General features: G+C 42.4%; 1 protein-coding gene across 44 annotated transcripts in view; it reads left to right on the forward strand.

Annotated features, from left to right (window-relative positions):
• Positions 1-5,470: 5,470 nt before the first annotated feature.
• The window catches only part of MATR3 (matrin 3), a 37,094-nt gene continuing 21,585 nt past the window's right edge, over positions 5,471-20,979 (forward strand). For 2 of the 44 annotated variants that reach the window (XM_065546811.2, XM_073994376.1), the window contains exons 1-4: positions 5,471-5,557; positions 8,635-8,712; positions 13,998-14,216; positions 19,697-20,786. In XM_065546811.2, the coding sequence (XP_065402883.1) occupies positions 19,875-20,786 (912 nt within the window). In that variant the 5' untranslated portion in view covers positions 5,471-5,557; positions 8,635-8,712; positions 13,998-14,216; positions 19,697-19,874. Of the gene's footprint in view, positions 5,781-8,634; positions 8,713-13,997; positions 14,217-19,696; positions 20,787-20,979 lie in introns of those variants that run through there. The other 42 variants (XM_065546821.2, XM_073994379.1, XM_065546812.2 and 39 more) reach the window with 23 other exon arrangements.

Consider the following 20,979-nt stretch of genomic DNA (forward strand, 5'->3'; position numbering starts at 1 on the left):
TGAGCCACCACGCCCGGCCAAGCCCAACTAATTTTTTGTATTTTTAGTAGAGACAGGGTTTCACCATGTTGGCCAGGCTGGTCTCGAACTCCTGACCTTGTGATTTGCCCACCTTGGCCTCCCAAAGTGCTGGGATTACAGGCGTGAGCCACCATGCCTGGCCAACATCATCTCTTGAGGGAAGCCCCAGCCCTCAAGCCTTTATGAATCCTACCAAATCCTTTTCCAAGCCTTTCAAATGATTGGCCTCAAAGATGTGAATCACATTTTGTAAGCTTTGCTCAAACCTTGAAAAACAGAACATAACATACAGATGTAAGATTGCAGTTCCACTTTCACAATGGCTATTTAAACATTTTCCCTGCCTGGGCGTGGTGGCACACGCCTGTGAGTCCCAGTACTTGGGAGGCTGAGGAAGGAGGATAGCTTATAGCCCCAGAATTAGAGGTTACAGTGAGCCACAATCAAGCTACTGCACTCCATCCTGGTGACAGAGCAAGACTCCATCTCTAAATATATAACCTGTCTCTAAATTTATATATATGATAAAAAATAAATACATAAATATATAAATTTCCCTCTTATAGCTCCAGCTCTCAACAGAAGACTTTCTCACAGAGAAAACTGAGGTTACTTGACTATAATGTCCATGTCTTCCTTCTACCAATCTAATGAAATTTAAACACCATCTGCTCCATACCTCCTGTTACTGTAAAGGAAATTATATTGCTTCCCTATCCTTTCAGGAACCTCTGTTATGGATTATCCCATCTCCTTGTATTTCCAACAATTTCTTCGCTAAGATATCCTTACCGCCAATTAGTTGTGGTCAAGTCCCTCACATAGTAAAACAAAAAACCCTTAATCCTGCTTTCTCTCCTCTAGTCTCTTCATAGCCAAAATTTTCTGCATTGAATAGTTTTTGTCTTCCTTCTTCCCATATTCAGTCCTTCCAGTCTGACATTTCACGCGTCAGTGGAAGCAACTCTCAATGTTACCACTGATACCCATGTTGCTAAATCTTGTAGATGTCATTGGTCTTCATCTTGACCTCTTTGTAGCATTTGACCCTGTTGATCACTTTGTCCTAGAAGTATTTTTGTTGTTGTTTTCAAGGCAACACAATTTCTGTGCTTTCCTTGCTCTGCCTTCCCCTCACATATACATATATTTGCTTTTCTCTCCCTACCTCTGTCCACTAAGTGTCCTGTGCTATACTTGATTAAAGTTCCTCAAGGATTGGTGCTCAGGCCTCTTTTTTCACTGCATCCACTTTTTTTTTTTTTTTGAGACAGAGTCTTGCTATGTTGATCAGGCTGGAGTGCAATGGTGTGATCTCGGCTCACTGCAACCTCCGCTTCCCAGGTTCAAGCGATTCTCCTGCCTCAGCCTCCCAAGTAGCTGGGATTACAGGCGAGCACCACCACACCCAGCTAATTTTTCATATTTTTGGTAGAGACGGGGTTTTACCATGTTGGCCAGGCTGGTCTCGAACTCCTGACTTGAAATGATCCACCTCCCAAAGTGCTGCGATTACAGGCATGACACCGTGCCTGGCCGCTCTTTTTTTTTTTAAACAGGGTCCCGCTCTGTTGCCTAGCTGGAGTGCAGTGCCACCCCCTCCCAAGCTCAATCGATCCTTCCACGTCAACCACCCCGGACCCTGTCTACCCCCGCCCCAGAGTAGCTGGGACTACAGGCGCGTGTGCCACCATGCCCAGCTAATTTTTGTATGTTTTATAGAGACGTGGTTTCACCATGTTGCCTAGGATGGTCTTGAACTTTCTGGCCTCCAGCGATCCGCCTGCTTTAGCCTTCCAAAGTGCTGGGATTACAGGTGTGAACCACCACACCTGGCTTTAAGTTTATTTTTCAACTCCTGTTACTTCATTTACAGTATTAACTTGTAAATTTGTCACTAACCCACAATCTTTGCCTGAGCTCAAGACCCATATATCCTTACCTTAAATCCATATCCTTACCTTAAAATTTATGTGTCCCCAACTGAACTTGTGTTGGATAGCATTAAATAGGATTTGTGGCTGGGCGCGGTGGCTCAAGCCTGTAATCCCAGCACTTTGGGAGGCCGAGACAGGCGGATCACAAGGTCAGGAGATCGAGACCATCCTGGCTAAACGGTGAAACCCGTCTCTACTAAAAATACAAAAAATTAGCCAGGTGTGGTGGCGAGCGCCTGTGGTCCCAGCTACTCGGGAGGCTGAGGCAGGAGAATGGCGGAAACCCGGGAGGCGGAGCTTGCAGTGAGCCGAGATCGTGCCACTGCACTCCAGCCTGGGCGACAGAGCTAGACTCCATCTCAAAAAAAAAAAAAGAAAAAAAAATAGGACTTGTATTACCCAGTTTACCTTAGATTCTGCATTTCAATTTGTAACCCCAGGGAAATGGCCCTTTCCTTCATCTCCAGCCCTTTTTATGTCTATGCACAGGAGGCTGAGGCGGGAGGATTGCTTGAACCCGGGAGGTGGAGGTTGCAGTGAGCCATGGTCACACCACTGCACTCCAGCCTGAGCAACAGAGCAGGACCCTGTCTTCAAAAATAAACAAAATAACAACAACAACAAAAAAAAAAATCTGCAGTTTCCCAAAGTCTACCTCAGAGTTTTCACACATTCTGATCCCTCTGCCTGGGGATGCTTTATTCCCTTCACCTAGTTAATTGCCTACTCATTAGATATTAACTCAAACCTCAGTTTCTCACGAAAGCTTCCCATCCCCTCAGATTATTCACTCATCTCAAATACACACGTATTTATTGGTTCAAAGTCTGCATTAAGTGTAAGCTCCATGAGGGCAGTGCCTTTGTCTCCTTTCCTGCTGTTTGCCTGAGGCCTAATATATTGACACAGTAGGTACTCAAGAAATATTTCTTGTATCACTGACTAAATTAGATTGAGATAAAGTAATATTGTGAATCAGTGGCTTACTACTTATTTTGTAGATAAAACAATTTACCCTGTCCTGAGATGGTAACTTCATTTTTTTTTGAAAGGGAGTTTCACTCTTGTTGCCCAGGCTGGAGTGCAATGGCGCGATCTTGGCTCACCGCAACCTCCGCCTCCTGGCTTCAAGCGATTCTCCTGCCTCAGCCTCCCGAGTAGCTGGGATTACTGGCACACACCACCAAGCCCGGTTAATTTTTGTATTTCGAGCAGAGATGGGGTTTCTCCATGTTGGTCAGGCTAGTCTGGAACTCCCGACCTCAGGTAATCCGCCCGCCTTGGGCTCCCAAAGTGCTGGGATTACAGGCGTGAGTCACCGCATGGCCAAGTAACTTCATTTTTATGGCTATGCCATTTCAGGTAGTGCCTTGTTGAGTCATCAAGACTCCACTGACTAGCTTTTTCACCTCTATTAAATTACATAACCTTTTTTTTTTCTTTTTTTGAGACAGTGTCTGACTCTATAGCCCAGGCTGGAGTGCAGTAGTGCCCTAGGCTCAGGGCAACCTCCGCCTCCTGCTCAAACAATCCTTAGCCCCGTCCTCCGTACCAGGTGAGTAGCTGGGACCACAGGTGTGCACCACCACGCCCAGCTAATTTTGTATTATTATTATTATTATTGTAGAGACGGAGTTTTGCCATGATGGCCAGGCTAGTCTGGAACTCCTGAACTCAAGTGATCCACCCGCCTCGGCCTCCCAAAGTGCGGGGATTACAGGCGCCATCTACCGTGCCTCAAATTACATAACCTTTTAATGTCTCAGTTTTGTGATCTACCAAATGGTATCCCCTAGTAGCCGCCTCTCAAGGTTATTGTAGGGTTATGTGTAAACTGCTTATTGCATTACCCACCCTATAGAAAGCACTCCATATTATAACCATTAACTGTGCTGGAAAATTCCCAACTCTCCAGATGCGGAGTTCTGCAAGGATGGTTGGGGAGAAAGTTGCAGCCAGATTAGGTCTCCAAACAATTTACTTAAGCCTCTGAAGGCCGGAGCTCAAATCCCGCCAACCCGGGTACCTAACCAGTACCTCAGTCCCAAGGGTGCAGTCAAATTCACCAAAAAGCGGCGGTGGTCTTTCCGAGGGAAAAGGCTCGCCGTCCTCCGCCTCAACGACCCTCCTGCACAGAATTCTTGATTTTAAAAACCAGCTGGCCACTTTGGGAGGCCGAGGCGGGCGGATTACGAGTTCAGGAGATCGAGACCATCCTGGCTAACACGGTGAAACCCCGTCTCTACTAAAAATACAAAAAGAAATTGGCCCGGCGTGGTGGCGGGCGCCTGTAGTCGCAGCTACTTGGGAGGCTGAGGCAGGAGAATGGCGTGAACCCGGGAGGTGGAGCTTGCAGTGAGCCGAGATCGCGCCACTGCACTCTAGCCTGGGCGACAGAGCGAGACCCCGTCTCCAAAAAAAAAAAACAAACCAGGCCGGGCGCGGTGGCTCAAGCCTGTAATCCCAGCACTTTGGGAGGCCGAGACGGGCGGATCACGAGGTCAGGAGATCGAGACCATCCTGGCTAACACAGTGAAACCCCATCTCTACTAAAAAAATACAAAAAACTAGCCGGGCGAGGTGGCGGGCGCCTGTAGTCCCAGCTACTTGGGAGGCTGAGGCAGGAGAATGGTGTAAACCCGGGAGGCGGAGCTTGCAGTGAGCTGAGATCCGGCCACTGCCCTCCAGCCTGGGCGACAGAGCGAGACTTCGTCTCAAAAAAAAAAAAAAAACCCAAAAACCAGCTGGCTGGGCGTGGAGGCTCACGCCTTTAATCCAATGCTGAGAGGCGGAGGCGGGAGCACCGCTTGAGCCAAGGAGTTCCCTCCAGCCTGGGCAAAATAACGAGACCCCTTCTCTGCGGAAAAAATAAAAATAAAAATATTAGCTGGGCGTGGTGGTGCGAGCCTGTAGTCCCAGCTACTGGGGAGGCTGAGGTGGGAGGATCTCTTGAGGAAAGGAGTTCGAGGCTGCTGTGAGCCATGATAACGCCAGTGCACTCCAACCTGAGCCACACAGCGAGACCCTGCCTCCAACAAACAAATAAATAAATGATAAATAGACATACTTAAATAAAAACCAGCCAAAATTGTATCGTTTTCCCTTTGTGGCCTCAATATCTGGCGCTTTCCACCATTCCTTGGCAAACTGAGCAACCAGAGAGCATAAAAGTCGGGTCTGAGCCAGGGACTCTTGCGAATCGCTTCTAACGCATACTCTATTTAAATTTTGTATTATGCTATTCAGGAGGTTGACAAACAGCCTTTTAGGGAATGGGACTCGAACTCGTAAACCACGGACGTTCCTCCATTTCCCGCCTCAGCTGGATGACGGAGAGGGATCTCCAAGATTAAAGAACAACTACCTCAGGCTAGGGCGCGAGCGAGGTGCGCGCGCCGAGTAGGGGGAGGGGCCTGGCGCGCGCCGAACTGGACCGAGGGGGTGGGGGCGAGCTCTCTCGCGAGAGTGGGTTTGTTCTTGGGCTGCAGCCGCTGCCGCCACCTCTCGCCAGCGCCGTTGCTGCGGGGGATTGTGGGAGCCTCCGCGTCCCGCTCGCTGGGAGAGAGGTACCTCTCCTTTTCCCTCTCCCTTTCCCTAAGGTAGGCGTGAAGCGGGTAAGAGTCGGGGTGGGGTGGCTGGGGGCTCTCCGTGTCCGCCGGGAGGGGACAACGACGGCGACAGGGGCTGTGGGAAGCCGGCGGCGCGCCTTTCTTGCTCGCTCCCGCTCTGCCTCCCTCCGCGCTGCGTATGTGAGCCGCCTGATCGGCGGCCGCCATGTTAGGAGCGCAGTGGCGGCGCAACCAGCCTTCTCGGGCGGTGGAGGTGAGCGGTCCGGGAGGGAAACACGCGGCCGGCCGAGGGCCCAGGGTGCGGCGGGAGATTGGGGGTCAAGAGGTGCGCTGACCGGCCGAGCTTCCCGCGCGTCCTGGGCTCGTTGTGGGCGGGGGCGGGACGACTAGCCCGTTACACGCGGGCCGCGGCGCTGAGGAGGAGGGAGGAGCTCGCTGGAGGCCTGAGGGACAGACTGTCCATTGGGGGCCTGCCGTTTGGGGAGGATGGTTAAGATAGCTAAGTCCTTGGGTAGCGCCGGTCCCAAATAGCCCGTTCGCCTTTTTTTCTCTGAAAATGTACCCCAAAATGGAGGATTTCGCAGACTCCGAAGAGCCTGCTGTTTGAGCAGCGTTTCTTTCTTTTCCCGGTGTCACGGCCTTCACGCCACTCCTCGCCCATCGCCTCAGAGCGCCCCCTAAGACTCCCGGCCCAGACGCGCGCGCGCGCGCGGCATTAGCTGGACATCAGAAACAATTCCTCCCCGCCCCCCATCGCGTAAAAATGGCCGAAAAATGAAACGTTAACGCTTGTTTTTCGTACTGCGTCGTGGAGCTAGCCGCCTGCAGTACGCTGCGAGGCGGGTGATTTGCGCTTGTTTAGTCAGTCGCCTCACATCCTTTTTTTCTTTATCAAAATACTATTAGTTCTGGTTCCTGTAGAGAGGATCGTGTGGTGTGGGACCTTCCGGTTTCCAGACAAAGGGTTTTGGAGTACCGTGGTGTAGTCGCCGCATCATTCTTTGCATTTCGAGCTCTGTGCCATGTTCTGTGTTCTGCATTTACCGTGGATGAATATCCCCTAGGTGTTTATGCTGCTCTGTGGCCATGTTCTGTGTGGAATATTTCTATTGGATCAGTTGGAGTTTTTCAGCCAGACATTTCTAGAACGGTTATGGTGGTTCTGAAATGTCTAGTCTTTCGGGCGCGCTGAAATGATGTGAAGAATTGTTGATTTCGTAGGTAGTGGTCATGAGATTTTGTATTGATGCTGCGTTCTGTGTTTTAAACCTTGGCTTAAGGTTTCTGAGTAGTCGGTAAAACACATTTTTCTCCCAGGGAAATCTAAACAATTGACTATGCGGACAAAAATGTTTCAGGCTACTTTTAATTTTTTTAATGTTTAAGATTTCTCTTTAAAAAGATCTTTACTAATGGCTCAGTCATCTACGCAGTCTGTCGACGTTGTTTTTCACATTAGTATTGTTTTAAAAAGCAAGAAGGGCTTGAGACATTTTCGTTGAAAAAACGCTCTGGATGATGCCTTTTCCACTGAAATAGAATGTTTTCGCAAACTCGAAATTAAACAACATTAAAATACTACATGAAGATTCTTGTTGGTTATGTAAGGTTTGAAAAAGATCATTTAGCCAGATATGTGTGTTGAAATGCTTTAAATTTGTATTTCTTTCTTTGCACTTAACAGTATATACTTAGAACATTACTTTGTACTTTACCCAGAGAAGTTTCACTTTATCATTTTTATATATTTTTCAGCCGTGTACAGCTTTTGTTATCACATTTTGAACTAATTTGGAAGGATTTAACCACCCTTGATCTATGCATTTGTTTTAGTCTTTAAACATACTAATTTTCTTACTGATGCTTTTAGAGTTTGTAAACGCTAATATTGCAAGTCAGTTAATGGTTTTTACTGAGGAGTGCAATGATGATGTCATATTTTAGGAGCATCACGTAGTTCAAATCCTTAATTTTATAGAAGAGAAGGTTAAAGCCCGGATAGATTGCAGTAGTAGCAGTGCTGCCAGTGTGGTCTGCAGAGGCCTTGGATCTTTTTTTTCTCTGAAACAGGATCGCTCTATTGCCCAGACTGGAGTGCAGTGGCCTGATCACTGGCTTACGGCAGCCTCGACCTCCCAGGCTCAAGTAATCCTCCCACTTAAGCCTCCTGGGTAGCTGAGATCACAGGCGCGCGCTCCCACACCAAGCTAATTTTTTGATCATCTGTAGAGACGTGTTCTCACTATGTGACCCAGGCTGGTGTCGAACTCTCGGGGCTCTTAGATCTTAATTCAGACTCCTTCATAGTATAATAGGCTTAAAATGGAAAGACGGCGCTTACAGGAATTTATCCTAAGGGAGTAGTGTGTCAGATTTGCGTATATAAATTTAATACCAGTTTTAAGAATGTTTTTTAAAAATCTAAAGATTCAGGTTTTGGGAATCTGCTAATTCTATTGTGGAAATGGAAATCTATACAGCTACTTAAAACAGTATTTTAGGTGAAGAGTGTGATGGGAAAATAGTAATGGTATATAGTTTTAACTGGAAAGGAAAATGATGTAAAACTGCTAATGTCGTTCGATTGTTTTTTAAAGGACAATGTAAAACATGAAAATAGAGATATACCCCAAAATGTTTGCTCAGATGTTGGCATTACGGATGATTTCTGTTTCCTCCTGATGTTTTTCTGAATTTACCACGAGAAATAACATCTACTTTTGTAATGAGAGAAAAAAATGAAAAACATTTTGTAAATGCCGTAACTGCTTAAAATACTAGAATCTTCTGTATTTTTAAGGGAAATTGGCATAGACATAAACTAGCTGCTTCAAGTCTGAAGTGAAAAGTACTCAAAAGTGACAGAAAGCAGTGCTTGTTTTGTAACATTTTGGATAGTAGGTATAAGCAAACACAGGAATCATTCTTACGCAAAAATGTTAAAATCATGATTATTGGAAGTATTACTAATTAGCTTACAATATGAATTGCCGCCAAAGAATTGAATAATAGATGTTCTTAGAACATCTTTTAGTTAGGGATACTTGTTTTTATATACCTCCTTTAGTTAGAATTACAGTACAGTTATCCCACACTTCTGGCAACAGGTTCTAAAAGTGGATGATTGTAGCCGGTGGCCTGTAATCCCAGCACTTTAGGAGGCCAAGGCGGGCGGATCATCTGAGGTAAGGAGTTCTGAGACCAGCTTGCCCAACATGGCGAAACCCCATTGCTACTAAAAAGTACAAAAATTTGCTGGGCGTGGTGGCAGGCACCAAAATGTAATCCCAGCTACTTGGGAGGATGAGGGAGGAGAAATCACTTGAACCCGGGAGGGGGAGGTAGCAATTAACCGAGATGGCGCCACTGCATTCCAGCCTGGGCAACAGACTGGAATGTTTAATTTTTTATGTTCAATTTTAAATGTTTAATTTTTTCTCAAAAAAAATTAAAGTGGATGGTTGACTTAACATTTGGGATGGACCAGTGCTAAGTTTGTTGGGATGAATTGGAAGGGTTATAGGCTGGGAGTGTAGTTCTGTAGTTTTTGCCATTTTCTGTTTATGTGATTGGTTACTATAAGGCACAGTGCTGTTCAGGAAATAAAGTGCTGTAATTTATAATTATTAGCTATGTAGCAAACCTTTCTCATTGGATCATTAGGATTAAAGGCTCTGAAGTTCTTGATAAAAGTTTGTGTGGAAAAGGTTAATGGATAATTAAAAGTAAAACAGAAAACAAGCCTATGGGTTGAGTTTTAGCTATGTACCTTTGAAGGGGTTTTATATGTAATTTTAAAAATTGAGTGTAAGTTTTAGGTTTTAACACGTTTATATTATAAGCCTATTTGTAATACAGTAAAAGTTACATGATAAAGTGCTGTTATCTGACCTAACCTGGATGTAGTTTATTACTGTGGCCCTTCCGTGTGGATGGAGTGCAGAGTGCCAATGATGTGATGCAGCTTTGATATACTTTTCCAGTTGTACATTAAGCCCTGTTCTCTGTATAAATTAAAGCTCAAGGCTCTTTGGAAGTGGGAAAAAAAACAAACGAAGTACTAATAAAAGCTTAGGTTTGAAAAAATTTTAAAACTATTCCAAAATTTAAAGTATGCTTGCTTACCCGCCCCCGCAAACCTTAAAAACATCTTATGTGACATTCTCTTTAATCTAGAATCTCACTAACGTGTGGTTGTTGATACCCTGTTCTCAGGCAAAAAACAGGTTAGTAGGAAAACAGGAGAGTGTGCCTGTGGGGCAGGTGAGAGTAGTTCTCAACTATGCAGATGGATAAGAAAAGTAAAAGCAACAGAGTGCCTATGGTAAATGTCTTGGCCAGCGGTAAATGCAACAAGTATGGAAAGTAATCATTTAATTAATATTAGGGAACAGTATCATCTGCATTTAGTTCATGAAGATGCATAACTTTCAGATCTTTTAGGATGAAATGTTTGGTGTTTTTTCCTCCTTTGTGAGGATTGTTAGGATAGTAAGCATCCCCCTTTGGTATAGTAACACACAGGAACCTATACCATATGTGAAAATTAAAAGTCAATTATTTGAGCACCCAACTTAAGCAGTAGTTGGGGAAAGAACAGTGATGTCAAAGAAATACAAACATTTGGCTGGGCATGGTGGCTCACACCTGTAATCCCAGCACTTTGAGAGGCTGAGGTGGGCGGATCACTTCAGGCCAGGAGTTTGAGACCAACCTGGGCAACATGCTGAAACCCCGTTTCTACTAAAAATACAAAAATTAGCCGGGCGTGATGACGTGTGCTTGCTTGTAATTCCAGCTGCTCAAGAGGCTGAAGCAGGAGAATTGCTTGAACCTGGTAGGCGGAAGTTGCAGTGAGCTGAGATCGTGCTACTGTGCTCCAGGCTGGTGACAGAACAAAACTGTCTCAAAAAGAAAAGCAATACAAACATTTGAACTCCAAATATTCTTTGTGTGTAGAAAAATTTAGTGGATAATTAAAACTAGAGCAGAGAGAAAAGCCTATGAGTTGAGAGATTTTTAGATATGTGACTGGAAAGATTGGAAAAGCATATCAGTTTTAATGTTTGTGTCTGTTTTTGTGTGGGCTGTGGTATTTTGGAAGAGCACCATGGAGGAGGAAGTTTTGCAGTTATGTACCAAGGGACACCAAGAAATATTAGCATTGTTCTTGGTAATGGCAAGAAATTGAAAACAACCTAAATGTTCATCATCTGCAGAATAGATAAGTACATATGCATGCATAATGATACCTATATTGCAGTGAAAATGTAGGTTTAACTCACAATTGTGGATAAATCAGTTTTTAAAAGTAAGTCAGAACAGTAAATTTTAAGTCGATTTGCATAAAGTTCAGCAATGCAAAATTAATTAAGGGTACATACATTAAGTAGTCAAACTTAAAAACAAGGGGAGGGAGTCATTTGAAATTGCTATGTAGATTTATTTCCAAGGTCTTTTTAATATTCTGTTTCGTATTTGTATATACATTGGTTTGTGTAATATATTGAATGATTAAAAGGAGGTGCTAGGCCTTGAGAAAATTACTAGTATTACATGAAATGAGAGAGGGATGCATCCCAGCTATTAATTTTATTTACACAAGCATAGAGTAGTTTCTGTAAATGGAATAGCAAGCAGACGTTTCTATAAGGTGTTTGGTTATGGTTGGGGAAAAGGTTTAAAGAAGTAGAATGGAACCAATATATGAAAGGCATTGAAAATTACATGTGAGGCAGGGCACAGTGATTCATGCCTGTAACCTCAGCACTTTGGGAGGCTGAGTCAGGAGGATCAGTTGAGCCCAGGAGTTCATGAACAGCTCAGGCAACATAGTGAGACCTTGTCTCTACTAAAAATGTAAAAAGTTAGTCGGGTATAGTGGTGCGTGCCTGTGGTCCCTGCTGAGACGGGAGGATCACTTGAGCCCGCGAGATTGAGTCTGCAGTGAGCCAAGATTGTGCTGCTGCGTTGGGCAACAGATTAAGACCCTGTCTTGAAGAAAAAAAAAAAAAAAAGGAAATCATAGTGTGGATTTCATGTGGTAAGTGGTAGGGAGTAGTAGGTTTTTGAGCCAGGAGAGTGTGAAATGAGTGATGGTTCAGGTTGTTTTTATTGAAAGATGGTGAGGTGTGAGTTTTGATGCTAGGAGGCCAGCTAAAAAGCAGGGCTAAGATTATGGCAGAGAGAATAGAAAGGTAAGGTGTATGGCCATACCACCCTAGACGCACCTGATTTCATCTGCTCTTGGAAGCTAAACAGTGTTGGGCCTGGTTAGTGCTTGGATGGGAGATAGGTTGAAGGGTGATTGAAACACATGTTGGCAATAGAGAATGAAGAAGGAAGATGTTTAGTTTGTCCACTTTTACTAGAATTACTGCAGTATAGTGTATTGTTCTTTATCTTACCTGTTAAAAGTTACTACCAGTTGGCTCACACCTGTAATCCCAGCACTTTGGGAGGCCAAGGTGGGTGAATCACGAGGTCAGGAGTTCAAGACCAGTCTGGCCAACATGATGAAACCCTGTCTCTACTAAAAAATACAGAAAATTTGCCGGGTGTGGTGGTGTGTGCCTGTAATCCCAGCTACTCAGGAGGCTGAGGCAGGAGAATTGCGGGAACCCAGGAGGTGGAGGTTGCAGTGAGCTGAGATCGCACCATTGCACTCCAACCCCGGCAACTTGCGTGAGGCTCCTCTCAAAAAAAAAAAAAAAAAAAAAAAAGTTACTGCCAGTGAGTGAGACGCGATCTCGGCTCACTGCACACTCCACCTCCCGGATTCACGCCATTCTCCTGCCTCAGTCTCCCAAGTAGCTGGGACTACAGGTGCGCACCACCATGCCCGGCTAATTTTTTGTATTTTTAGTAGAGGTGGGGTTTCATTGTGTTAGCCAGGATGGTCTCAATCTCCTGGCCTCATAATCTGCCCTCCTTGGCCTCCCAAAGTGCTGGGATTACAGGTGTGAGCCACTGCGCCCGGCCGTTACTACCAGTCTTTAAATCTGTTATTGAAAGCTAATACGTGGTTACTAGTATGACATTAAAGTTGACACATGAAAGAGACTATGGTGCAGATAAAAAGTTTATAAGCTCTTTATTCAAGTGTCTTTGGATCTCAGTCCTTTTACCTCTAAAAGTTTTTCTCATCTAGAAATAAAAATAGATTTTACCTTCCTAGTTTTATGAGGATCAGATTACACCAAATGAGATGATTACTATGGTGCTGTGTGCCAGACACTATTTTAGATGTTTTATGTAGACTGATTTATTTTTTTTATTTATTTATTTTTTTGAGACGGAGTCTCGCTCGGCCGCCCAGGCTGGAGTGCAGTGGCCGGATCTCAGCTCACTGCAAGCTCCGCCTCCCGGGTTTACACCATTCTCCTGCCTTAGCCTCCTGAGTAGCTGGGACTACAGGCGCCCACCACCTCGCCCGGCTATTTTTTTGTATTTTTTAGTGGAGGCGGGGTTTCACCATGTCAGCCAGGATGGTCTCGATCTCCTGAGCTCGTGATCCACCCGTCTCGGCCTCCCAAAGTGCTGGGATACAGGCTTGAGCCACCGCTCCCGGCCGACTAATTTATTAAGTCTTCTTTTTGAGACAGTCTCGCTCTGTCACCCAGGCTGGAGTGCAGTGGTGCATTCTTGGCTCACTGCAGCCTCTGCCTCTGGGGGTTCAAGTGATTCTTCTGCCTCAGCCTCCCCAGTAGCTGGGATTACAGGCACATGTCACCACGCCTGGCTAATTTTTGGTGGGTTTTTTGTTGTTGTTTTGAGACAGTTTTGCTCTTGTTGCCCAGGCTGGAGTGCATTGGCACGATCTCAGCTCACTGCAGCCTCCGCCTTCTGGGTTCAAGTGATTCTCCTGCCTCAGCCTCCCGAGTAGCTGGGATTACAGGCACCTGCCACCACACCGGCTCATTTTTGTGTTTTTAGTAGAGACAGCGTTTCTCCACGTTAGGCAGGCTGGTCTTGAGCTTGAGGCCTTAAGTGATTATCCCACCTCAGCTTCCCAAAGTGCTAGGATTACAGCCATGAGCCACTGTGCCTGTCCTAATTTATCAAGTCTTTAAAGCCTTATGAAGTAGGTATTATTTTTATTTCCCCCCACCCTTTTTGGTGCAAGGTCACACAGCTGTTTGTAATAGAACCAGGATTCACGCGAAGGCTTTTGGGCCCCCAAGATTTAGTATGTATGAAATAAAAGTTGTACAAATGTTGATGGAAGTCAAGAGAGTAGGGGTCTTAGGGATACAGAATGGAGCCTTTTTTTTTTTTTTTTTTTTTTTTTTTTCTTTTTTTTGGAGACAGAGTCTTACTCTGTCACCCACGCTGGAGTGCAGTGGCACAATCTTGGCTCACTGCATCCTCCACCTCCCGGGTTCAAGTGATTCTCCTGCCTCAGCCTCCCAAGTAGCTGGGACTACAGGCATGTGCCACCACACCTGGCTAATTTTTGTATTTTTTTTAGCAGAGATGGGGTTTTGTCATATTGACCAGGCTGGTCTCGAGCTCCTGACCTCAAGTGATCCTCTTGCCTCAGTCTCCCAAAGGGCTGGGACTACAGGTATGAGCCCCCACACCCAGCCCAGAATGGAGCCTTGAAAGAAATCACTGATTTTGCTTAAGCAGAGAAGAAAGTAGAGAGCCAAGTTTCTGTCGAGATCAAATAGACAGTGAACATCATCAGGTAAACAGGGTAACTTTCTATCTTGTAAGACGGGTTTACTCCATCAATTGTGTGTAGTTTCAATCTGAAACTATTTCTTGCTTGATTGAAGGTCACTGGGAAAAAAATTTAAACCTGGGAAGACAATATTATTTCAGGTCTGAGTGGGAGTTTCTTACACTGGTTAACAAGTAGTGTTCTATCTTCTCAGCAGCTGATGCCACTCTGCAATACTCATTATTTAGCCTAAGGATCAGGAAGTGGACTAGAAGTTGACTTCACATCTGTTAGATGGATTAAGAGCAATGGTCTTATGGCACTTTTGAAAATACTTAGGCTTGTTTTTCAGCCTTCCTGGCACTACACTCTTATCGTATGATGACACATGCTACTTTACCACACCCGGCTAATTTTTGTATTTTTAGTAGAGACGAGGTTTCACCATGTTGGCCAGGCTGGTCGCAACCTCCTGACCTCAGGTAATCTGCCCACCTTGGCCTCCCAAAGTGCTGGATTACAGGTGTGAACCACTGCGCCTGGCCTATTTTAAAAACTTAAGGCACTCAAGGTACATGCCATACTGAGATGAGATTGTGACACTCGAAAACATAGCATAAGATTTGAAAGTGGCTGAAACTCTAGGAAAAAAACGGAGTAGTTCCTCAGCACACTTCAAAAAACAAACCCTTAAATGAAATCATTGTTACAGAATATATTAGGAAATATTATATACACCAACATTAAAATGAAAACTTCTGGTACCTTTAAAATGGAAACTATGGTAAGTTCTTTATAAAACCATTATAAAATTTAATAAATGAAGAAAAATTTAAAGAGTAACTGAAACCTGTTCTTGAATTGAAAATAAGTTGGATGCTTGGTTTGAAAGTCATGACCACAGGAATCAATATTTTTGTGTGATTTATGACAAAAATCAAGCAGTTGCCTTTCCAAATGATGCTGCTTTGAAATTACTGATAGTCAACTATGTCTGCCATCTGCCAGTGACATGGGTTAAGACATTTCTACTAAATTGGTATTGTTGATTGCTGTCTAAAACATATTTGGTATATTTTCACATGAATAAGCTAATAAATGATCAAGGTGATTGGCCTTGATAGAACATTTGGAAAATCTGAACATTTTTTGCAGTTCAGAAGAGGAAAATACAAGAAACTGGTTTTCTAGCTGTTGCTTGTAAGTCTCAATGTGAAGTTAAAGGATTAAAATAATGTCATGAAGGCATTTTTTTCTCTGCATATCTCTATTTTTATGGTTAAACCATAAATCTTTTATAGTTTTATGGGTAAACCATCTCAAATTAGTTGTGTATGGTTTTTTTTTTTTTTAATTCTGACTACAAAGACTGAAAAGAGAAAAATTTATTTTTTTTGTTTGTTTTGATTTTTGAGACAGATTCTTGCTCTGTGGCCCAGGCTGGAGTACAATGCCACGATCTCAGCTCACTGCAACTTCTGCCTCCCAGGTTCAAGCGATTCTCTGGCTTCAGCCTCCTGAGTAGCTGGTACTACAGGTGCGCACCACCATGCCCAGCTAATTTTTATATTTTTAGTAGAGACGGAGTTTCACCACGTTGGCCAGGATGGTCTCAATCTCTTGACCTCATGATCTGCCCGCCTTGGCCTCCCAAAGTGCAGGGATTACAGGCGTGAGCCACCGTGCCCTGCCAGAGAAAAATTATTTAAATGACTGATTATCTCACACAGTTGAGAGCATAGCTGAAGATCCATGTAGAGTAGTAGATACCTCTTAGCATTTTGGGAGGCCAAGGCAGGAAGATCGCTTGAGCCCAGGAGTTCGAGACCAGCCTGGCCAACATGGTGAAAACCCCTGTCTACCAAAGCTGTGAAAATTAACCGAGCATGGTGGCGTGTGTCTGTAGTCCCAGCTGGTTGGGCTGAGGTGGAAGGATGGTTTGAGCCTGGGAGGCAGAGGTTACAGTGAGCCTGGGCAATGGAGGAGTCAGACACTGTCTTAAAAAAAAAAAAAAAAAAAACAGCTAAAAGTCTTTTCATTTTTTTCTAATACCTTCTAAGAAACTAAAGTTGGCTTGTGCTTATTTTAGTAATTATGCTAAATAACCCTCTGAAAGAATGACTAAGGACTTACAGGTAATCTTTAAGGAAATTTAGATCTGGAACAGCTGTTTGCTTCTGTTCTCCATGAATTTTCAGGGTATGTGAAAATTTTCAGAAATATTTTAGTACTCTGTTTCTTTTAATTGGAGAAGAAAAAGCCAATAACAAAAATCAGATTCTCATGGAATGGGAGGTAGAATATTAACTGAAACGTTTCCTAACCATACATAGGGATGATATTCAGATTTGTTTAGATGTTGAATGTGAAGCTGACATTTTTAAACAGCTTAAAATTGTATCATAAAATAGTTTTAAGTTACAGTTTGTTTTGAGTTGTCTATAAAAATGAATTTTTAAGCTCATTTGTTCAGAATTTGGTTATCGGGCTGGGCATGGTGGCTCACGCCTATAATCCCAGCACTTTGGAAGGGCGAAGCAGGGGGATCATGTGAGGTCAAGACCAGCCTGACCAACGTGGAGAAACCGTGTCTCTACTAAAAACACAAAATTAGCTGGGCGTGGTGGCGTGTGTCTGTAATTTCAGCTACTTGGGAGACTGAGGCAGGAGAATCACTTGAACCCAGGAGGCAGAGGTTGCAGTGAGCTGAGATTGTGCCATTGCATTCCAGCCTGGGCATCAAGAGTGAAACTCCATCTCAAAAAAAAAAAAAAAAAAAAAAAAGAATTTGGTTATCAAGATTGTAGTAAATGGCATTTGTGAAGTGAAGTTGTGGGTAATGTTGATAGTTTTTAGAGGTGTGCAGGTGCTTTCTTTTTTGGAAGTGAAAGGTTCTGCATTGATGGGCATTTACACTATTACATAGAGATTTAAAATAGGTAAATTGGATTTTGATAATAAATGTTCTCCCAAAGCTACTATATTCAAAATTGTTTTAACTTCTAGTGCAGTTTCCTATAAAAAGGCAATTTTATAATTACAGGAAAAAACACAGTAAAAGAAGCTAATCTTTTGTAAATCTTAGTAAATGTCTCAATATTGTGCTGCCTTTACTAATAGGCAGTGGGTCCCATGTGAATGAACCTTTAAAAGTGGCTTGTACATCTTATGTTCAGCATTGACATGATAGAGGAACTGTTTTCATAAATGCTTTTTCAACAATGCTGCCACATCTGGTTTCTCCCAACTTTGTTCTAATAAAACCATTTTTAAGAATTTGGTTTATTTGTGGTTTAATCCAAAATCTAACTTAAGTTGCTTTTCACTAATTTTACCCTAATATCCTTGATAGAGTTGCATTTTAAGTTGAAACTGAGTATCTTAAAAATACTGAGGTGGTTGTTAATGGAATTACACGTTGTCATGGGATTTACATTGTTTGTCTTGACTCTTTTCTGAGTTTTTCTGACATCCATTTTCTGTTTGTCTTCAGGTTATCCTTTACCTTTGCATCTCTTAACTTTTCCTTTTGTAGATCCACTGTTTTCCTATGAGCTACCAAAAAATGTAATTGAGAGCTCTGTAATCTAACAATCACATTTCCTTAAAATATGACCATTTTAAAAATTTTAAACATAATTGTAATACCATTATATAATTTCTCTTAGGGAAAAAATAGTTCAAAAGACTGACTTTCAGGAATACAAAGCTTTGGCTACAACATGAAAGTCAAAGCTGCAATTAATAACCCTGATACTTAAACATTTTTATTTTGAAAAACCCTCTAAAGGTTTTGATTTTTAAAATATGTGTGAAAATTTAGAGGGTCCACCACCATTTACATAGCATCTCAGCCACCATTCTGTGTGGCATTTATAAGACATATCAAAGAAACTTTCATCCAAAGAAGTCCACTTACTCTCGTCTTTATTAATCTTAAAGCTTAAGTAGTTTACATAGTGGATCTTGTCTAGAACTATTGATAGTTTCTTTGGTGTATTTTCTCAAATTCATCTTTCTTGGTGTGCAAAAACATCTTCCTGTAACTCCAGCCACCTCTTACAGCATTTCTGTGTCTTTTAAAACTTGATTATATCTATTTTTAAAAATCTAGTCTAAATCTTTCTTGCTGCAACTTTTTTATACTTCCTCTGCACTGTATTTGTCCATTTGTATCCTTGCTTTAATCTATCATTGGCGAAATTGGTCCTGTAATAGACTTGTAACTACTGGATATTGTCTGGTTTTACTGTTAAAGTTTAACATATTAAGCTACCAGTGCTGAGTGTATTGGTGATCAAAAAATAGAAAATTTAAACAATGCCTCATAGAATTCTGTACGAAACAACTTCAGATTTGCCTCTGTATGTAGTTGTGATTATAAAATTGTTTCACTGAAGACGTTATGTATATCTTTTAACTAATGTTTTATGACAATCATGATATAAATTATTTGGAAATTCTTATGTGACAGTTTCTGAGGTACAATAATGATTTAAGAAAGAAAACAGTTTCATCTAGAAACACGTCTTGGGGAATCATAATCAGAACATAAATTTACCAGGTGATTTGGGCTATTCTTGTGAAAAGTTTACAGGAAACTGTGTAACCAAGATCTCATTTTCATTTTTCCTGTTTTGTGCTGTAGATATGCTGTAGCCCTGAGCATTAAATGAGTACTGATGGATGCTAATTGAGGAGTTCCCTTCTTTTAATCACCTGTATTTTCTGTACCTAGGTTTTTTCTTGGGAGGGCTCCTATTCCTGTACTGACCAGAGTTAGTTCTCCTTACTTTAAAAGATTAGATATGAAGAAAGCACTGCCTGATGTAGGATGGTCAGTAAGAAGGCAATTAGTTATATAACTTAAATTTGGGCAGCAATCCTTAAAACTATAGGAAATGACTTATTTTTCTTATTCACATCTATCTTCACCTCAAATTGATTTTGCTGTATAAAGGTCTCAGCTATTATGTTTGGTCTTATATCTTATATTAGGTACTTGAAACCTAAGCTTCATTTACTTATGATTTTACTTGGTTCTTTCTGATAGTGATAATAGGTCTCATTTTCCAAAGCACAATACAACTGATTCATCTTTGACTTGCTGACCTTGATTTTTTTTGTTTTTAGTCTTCTCCTGGAACTTAAGCATCATACTATAGGGTGTATTTTTATTCTTCTAAAAGAAGAAACCCATCTATATTTTTACCAAAATTTTGATGTACTCAGACATCTAACCTTTCAATTTACATGTTTTTAAACTCAGTATGAAAGTCCCTTTAATAGTTAAGCTTTAGCGTGAAATACTACTTTTTAAATATCTATATGCAGGCTCTGCATACATCAGGAATCTGTTTAAGATATGTAATAAATTCCTTGTAAGTTTGAGATCTTAAATGTTTTTTTTTTTTTAAATCAACATGATGCATAAGTTTTTTTTTCTTAAAAAAACGGCATCTGCTTAAAGGGATTTATGACTAAAATTGCTTATTTTTCTACAGAGTTGTCTGCTGGTTCTCAGCTTGAAGAAGATTCTGCAGTCCTTATTGATCCTTTTTCTTGGCGTTACCATTTTTTGAAGCAAAGTTAACCTAGCTTTCTAGTTTGAGCTTTCTTTTTGGCCGTCTTAAAAAAAAATTTTTTTTTTAATCTATAAAATAGACAAGAGCTAGTTCTACAATGTCCAAGTCATTCCAGCAGTCATCTCTCAGTAGGGACTCACAGGGTCATGGGCGTGACCTGTCTGCGGCAGGAATAGGCCTTCTTGCTGCTGCTACCCAGTCTTTAAGTATGCCAGCATCTCTTGGAAGGATGAACCAGGGTACTGCACGCCTTGCTAGTTTAATGAATCTTGGAATGAGTTCTTCATTGAATCAACAAGGAGCTCATAGTGCACTGTCTTCTGCTAGTACTTCTTCCCATAATTTGCAGTCTATATTTAACATTGGAAGTAGAGGTCCACTCCCTTTATCTTCTCAACACCGTGGAGATGCAGACCAGGCCAGTAACATTTTGGCCAGCTTTGGTCTGTCTGCTAGAGACTTAGATGAACTGAGTCGTTATCCAGAGGACAAGATTACTCCTGAGAATTTGCCCCAAATCCTTCTACAGCTTAAAAGGAGGAGAACTGAAGAAGGCCCTACCTTGAGTTATGGTAGAGATGGCAGATCTGCTACACGGGAGCCACCATACAGAGTACCTAGGGATGATTGGGAAGAAAAAAGGCACTTTAGAAGAGATAGTTTTGATGATCGTGGTCCTAGTCTCAACCCAGTGCTTGATTATGACCATGGAAGTCGTTCTCAAGAATCTGGTTATTATGACAGAATGGATTATGAAGATGACAGATTAAGAGATGGAGAAAGGTGTAGGGATGATTCTTTTTTTGGTGAGACCTCGCATAACTATCATAAATTTGACAGTGAGTATGAGAGAATGGGACGTGGTCCTGGCCCCTTACAAGAGAGATCTCTCTTTGAGAAAAAGAGAGGCGCTCCTCCAAGTAGCAATATTGAAGACTTCCATGGACTCTTACCGAAGGGTTATCCCCATCTGTGCTCTATATGTGATTTGCCAGTTCATTCTAATAAGGTGAGTTAACGCAACAGATGCTTCTAATTTCTTTTACATTGTAGTGCCTATTTACCTATATCTTTGACTCTAATTCTGTAGTCTGATGACATTGAGTTGATCAAGCATTTTTAAACTTTTGAGAACACTTTATTTGGAAGGTAATTGTTTTTGAGCATTTTAAACCAGGGCTTTACATTAATGTATTCTGCCT

The sequence above is a fragment of the Macaca fascicularis genome, chromosome 6 (assembly GCF_037993035.2).
Source record: "Macaca fascicularis isolate 582-1 chromosome 6, T2T-MFA8v1.1".
NCBI lineage: Eukaryota > Metazoa > Chordata > Mammalia > Primates > Cercopithecidae > Macaca > Macaca fascicularis.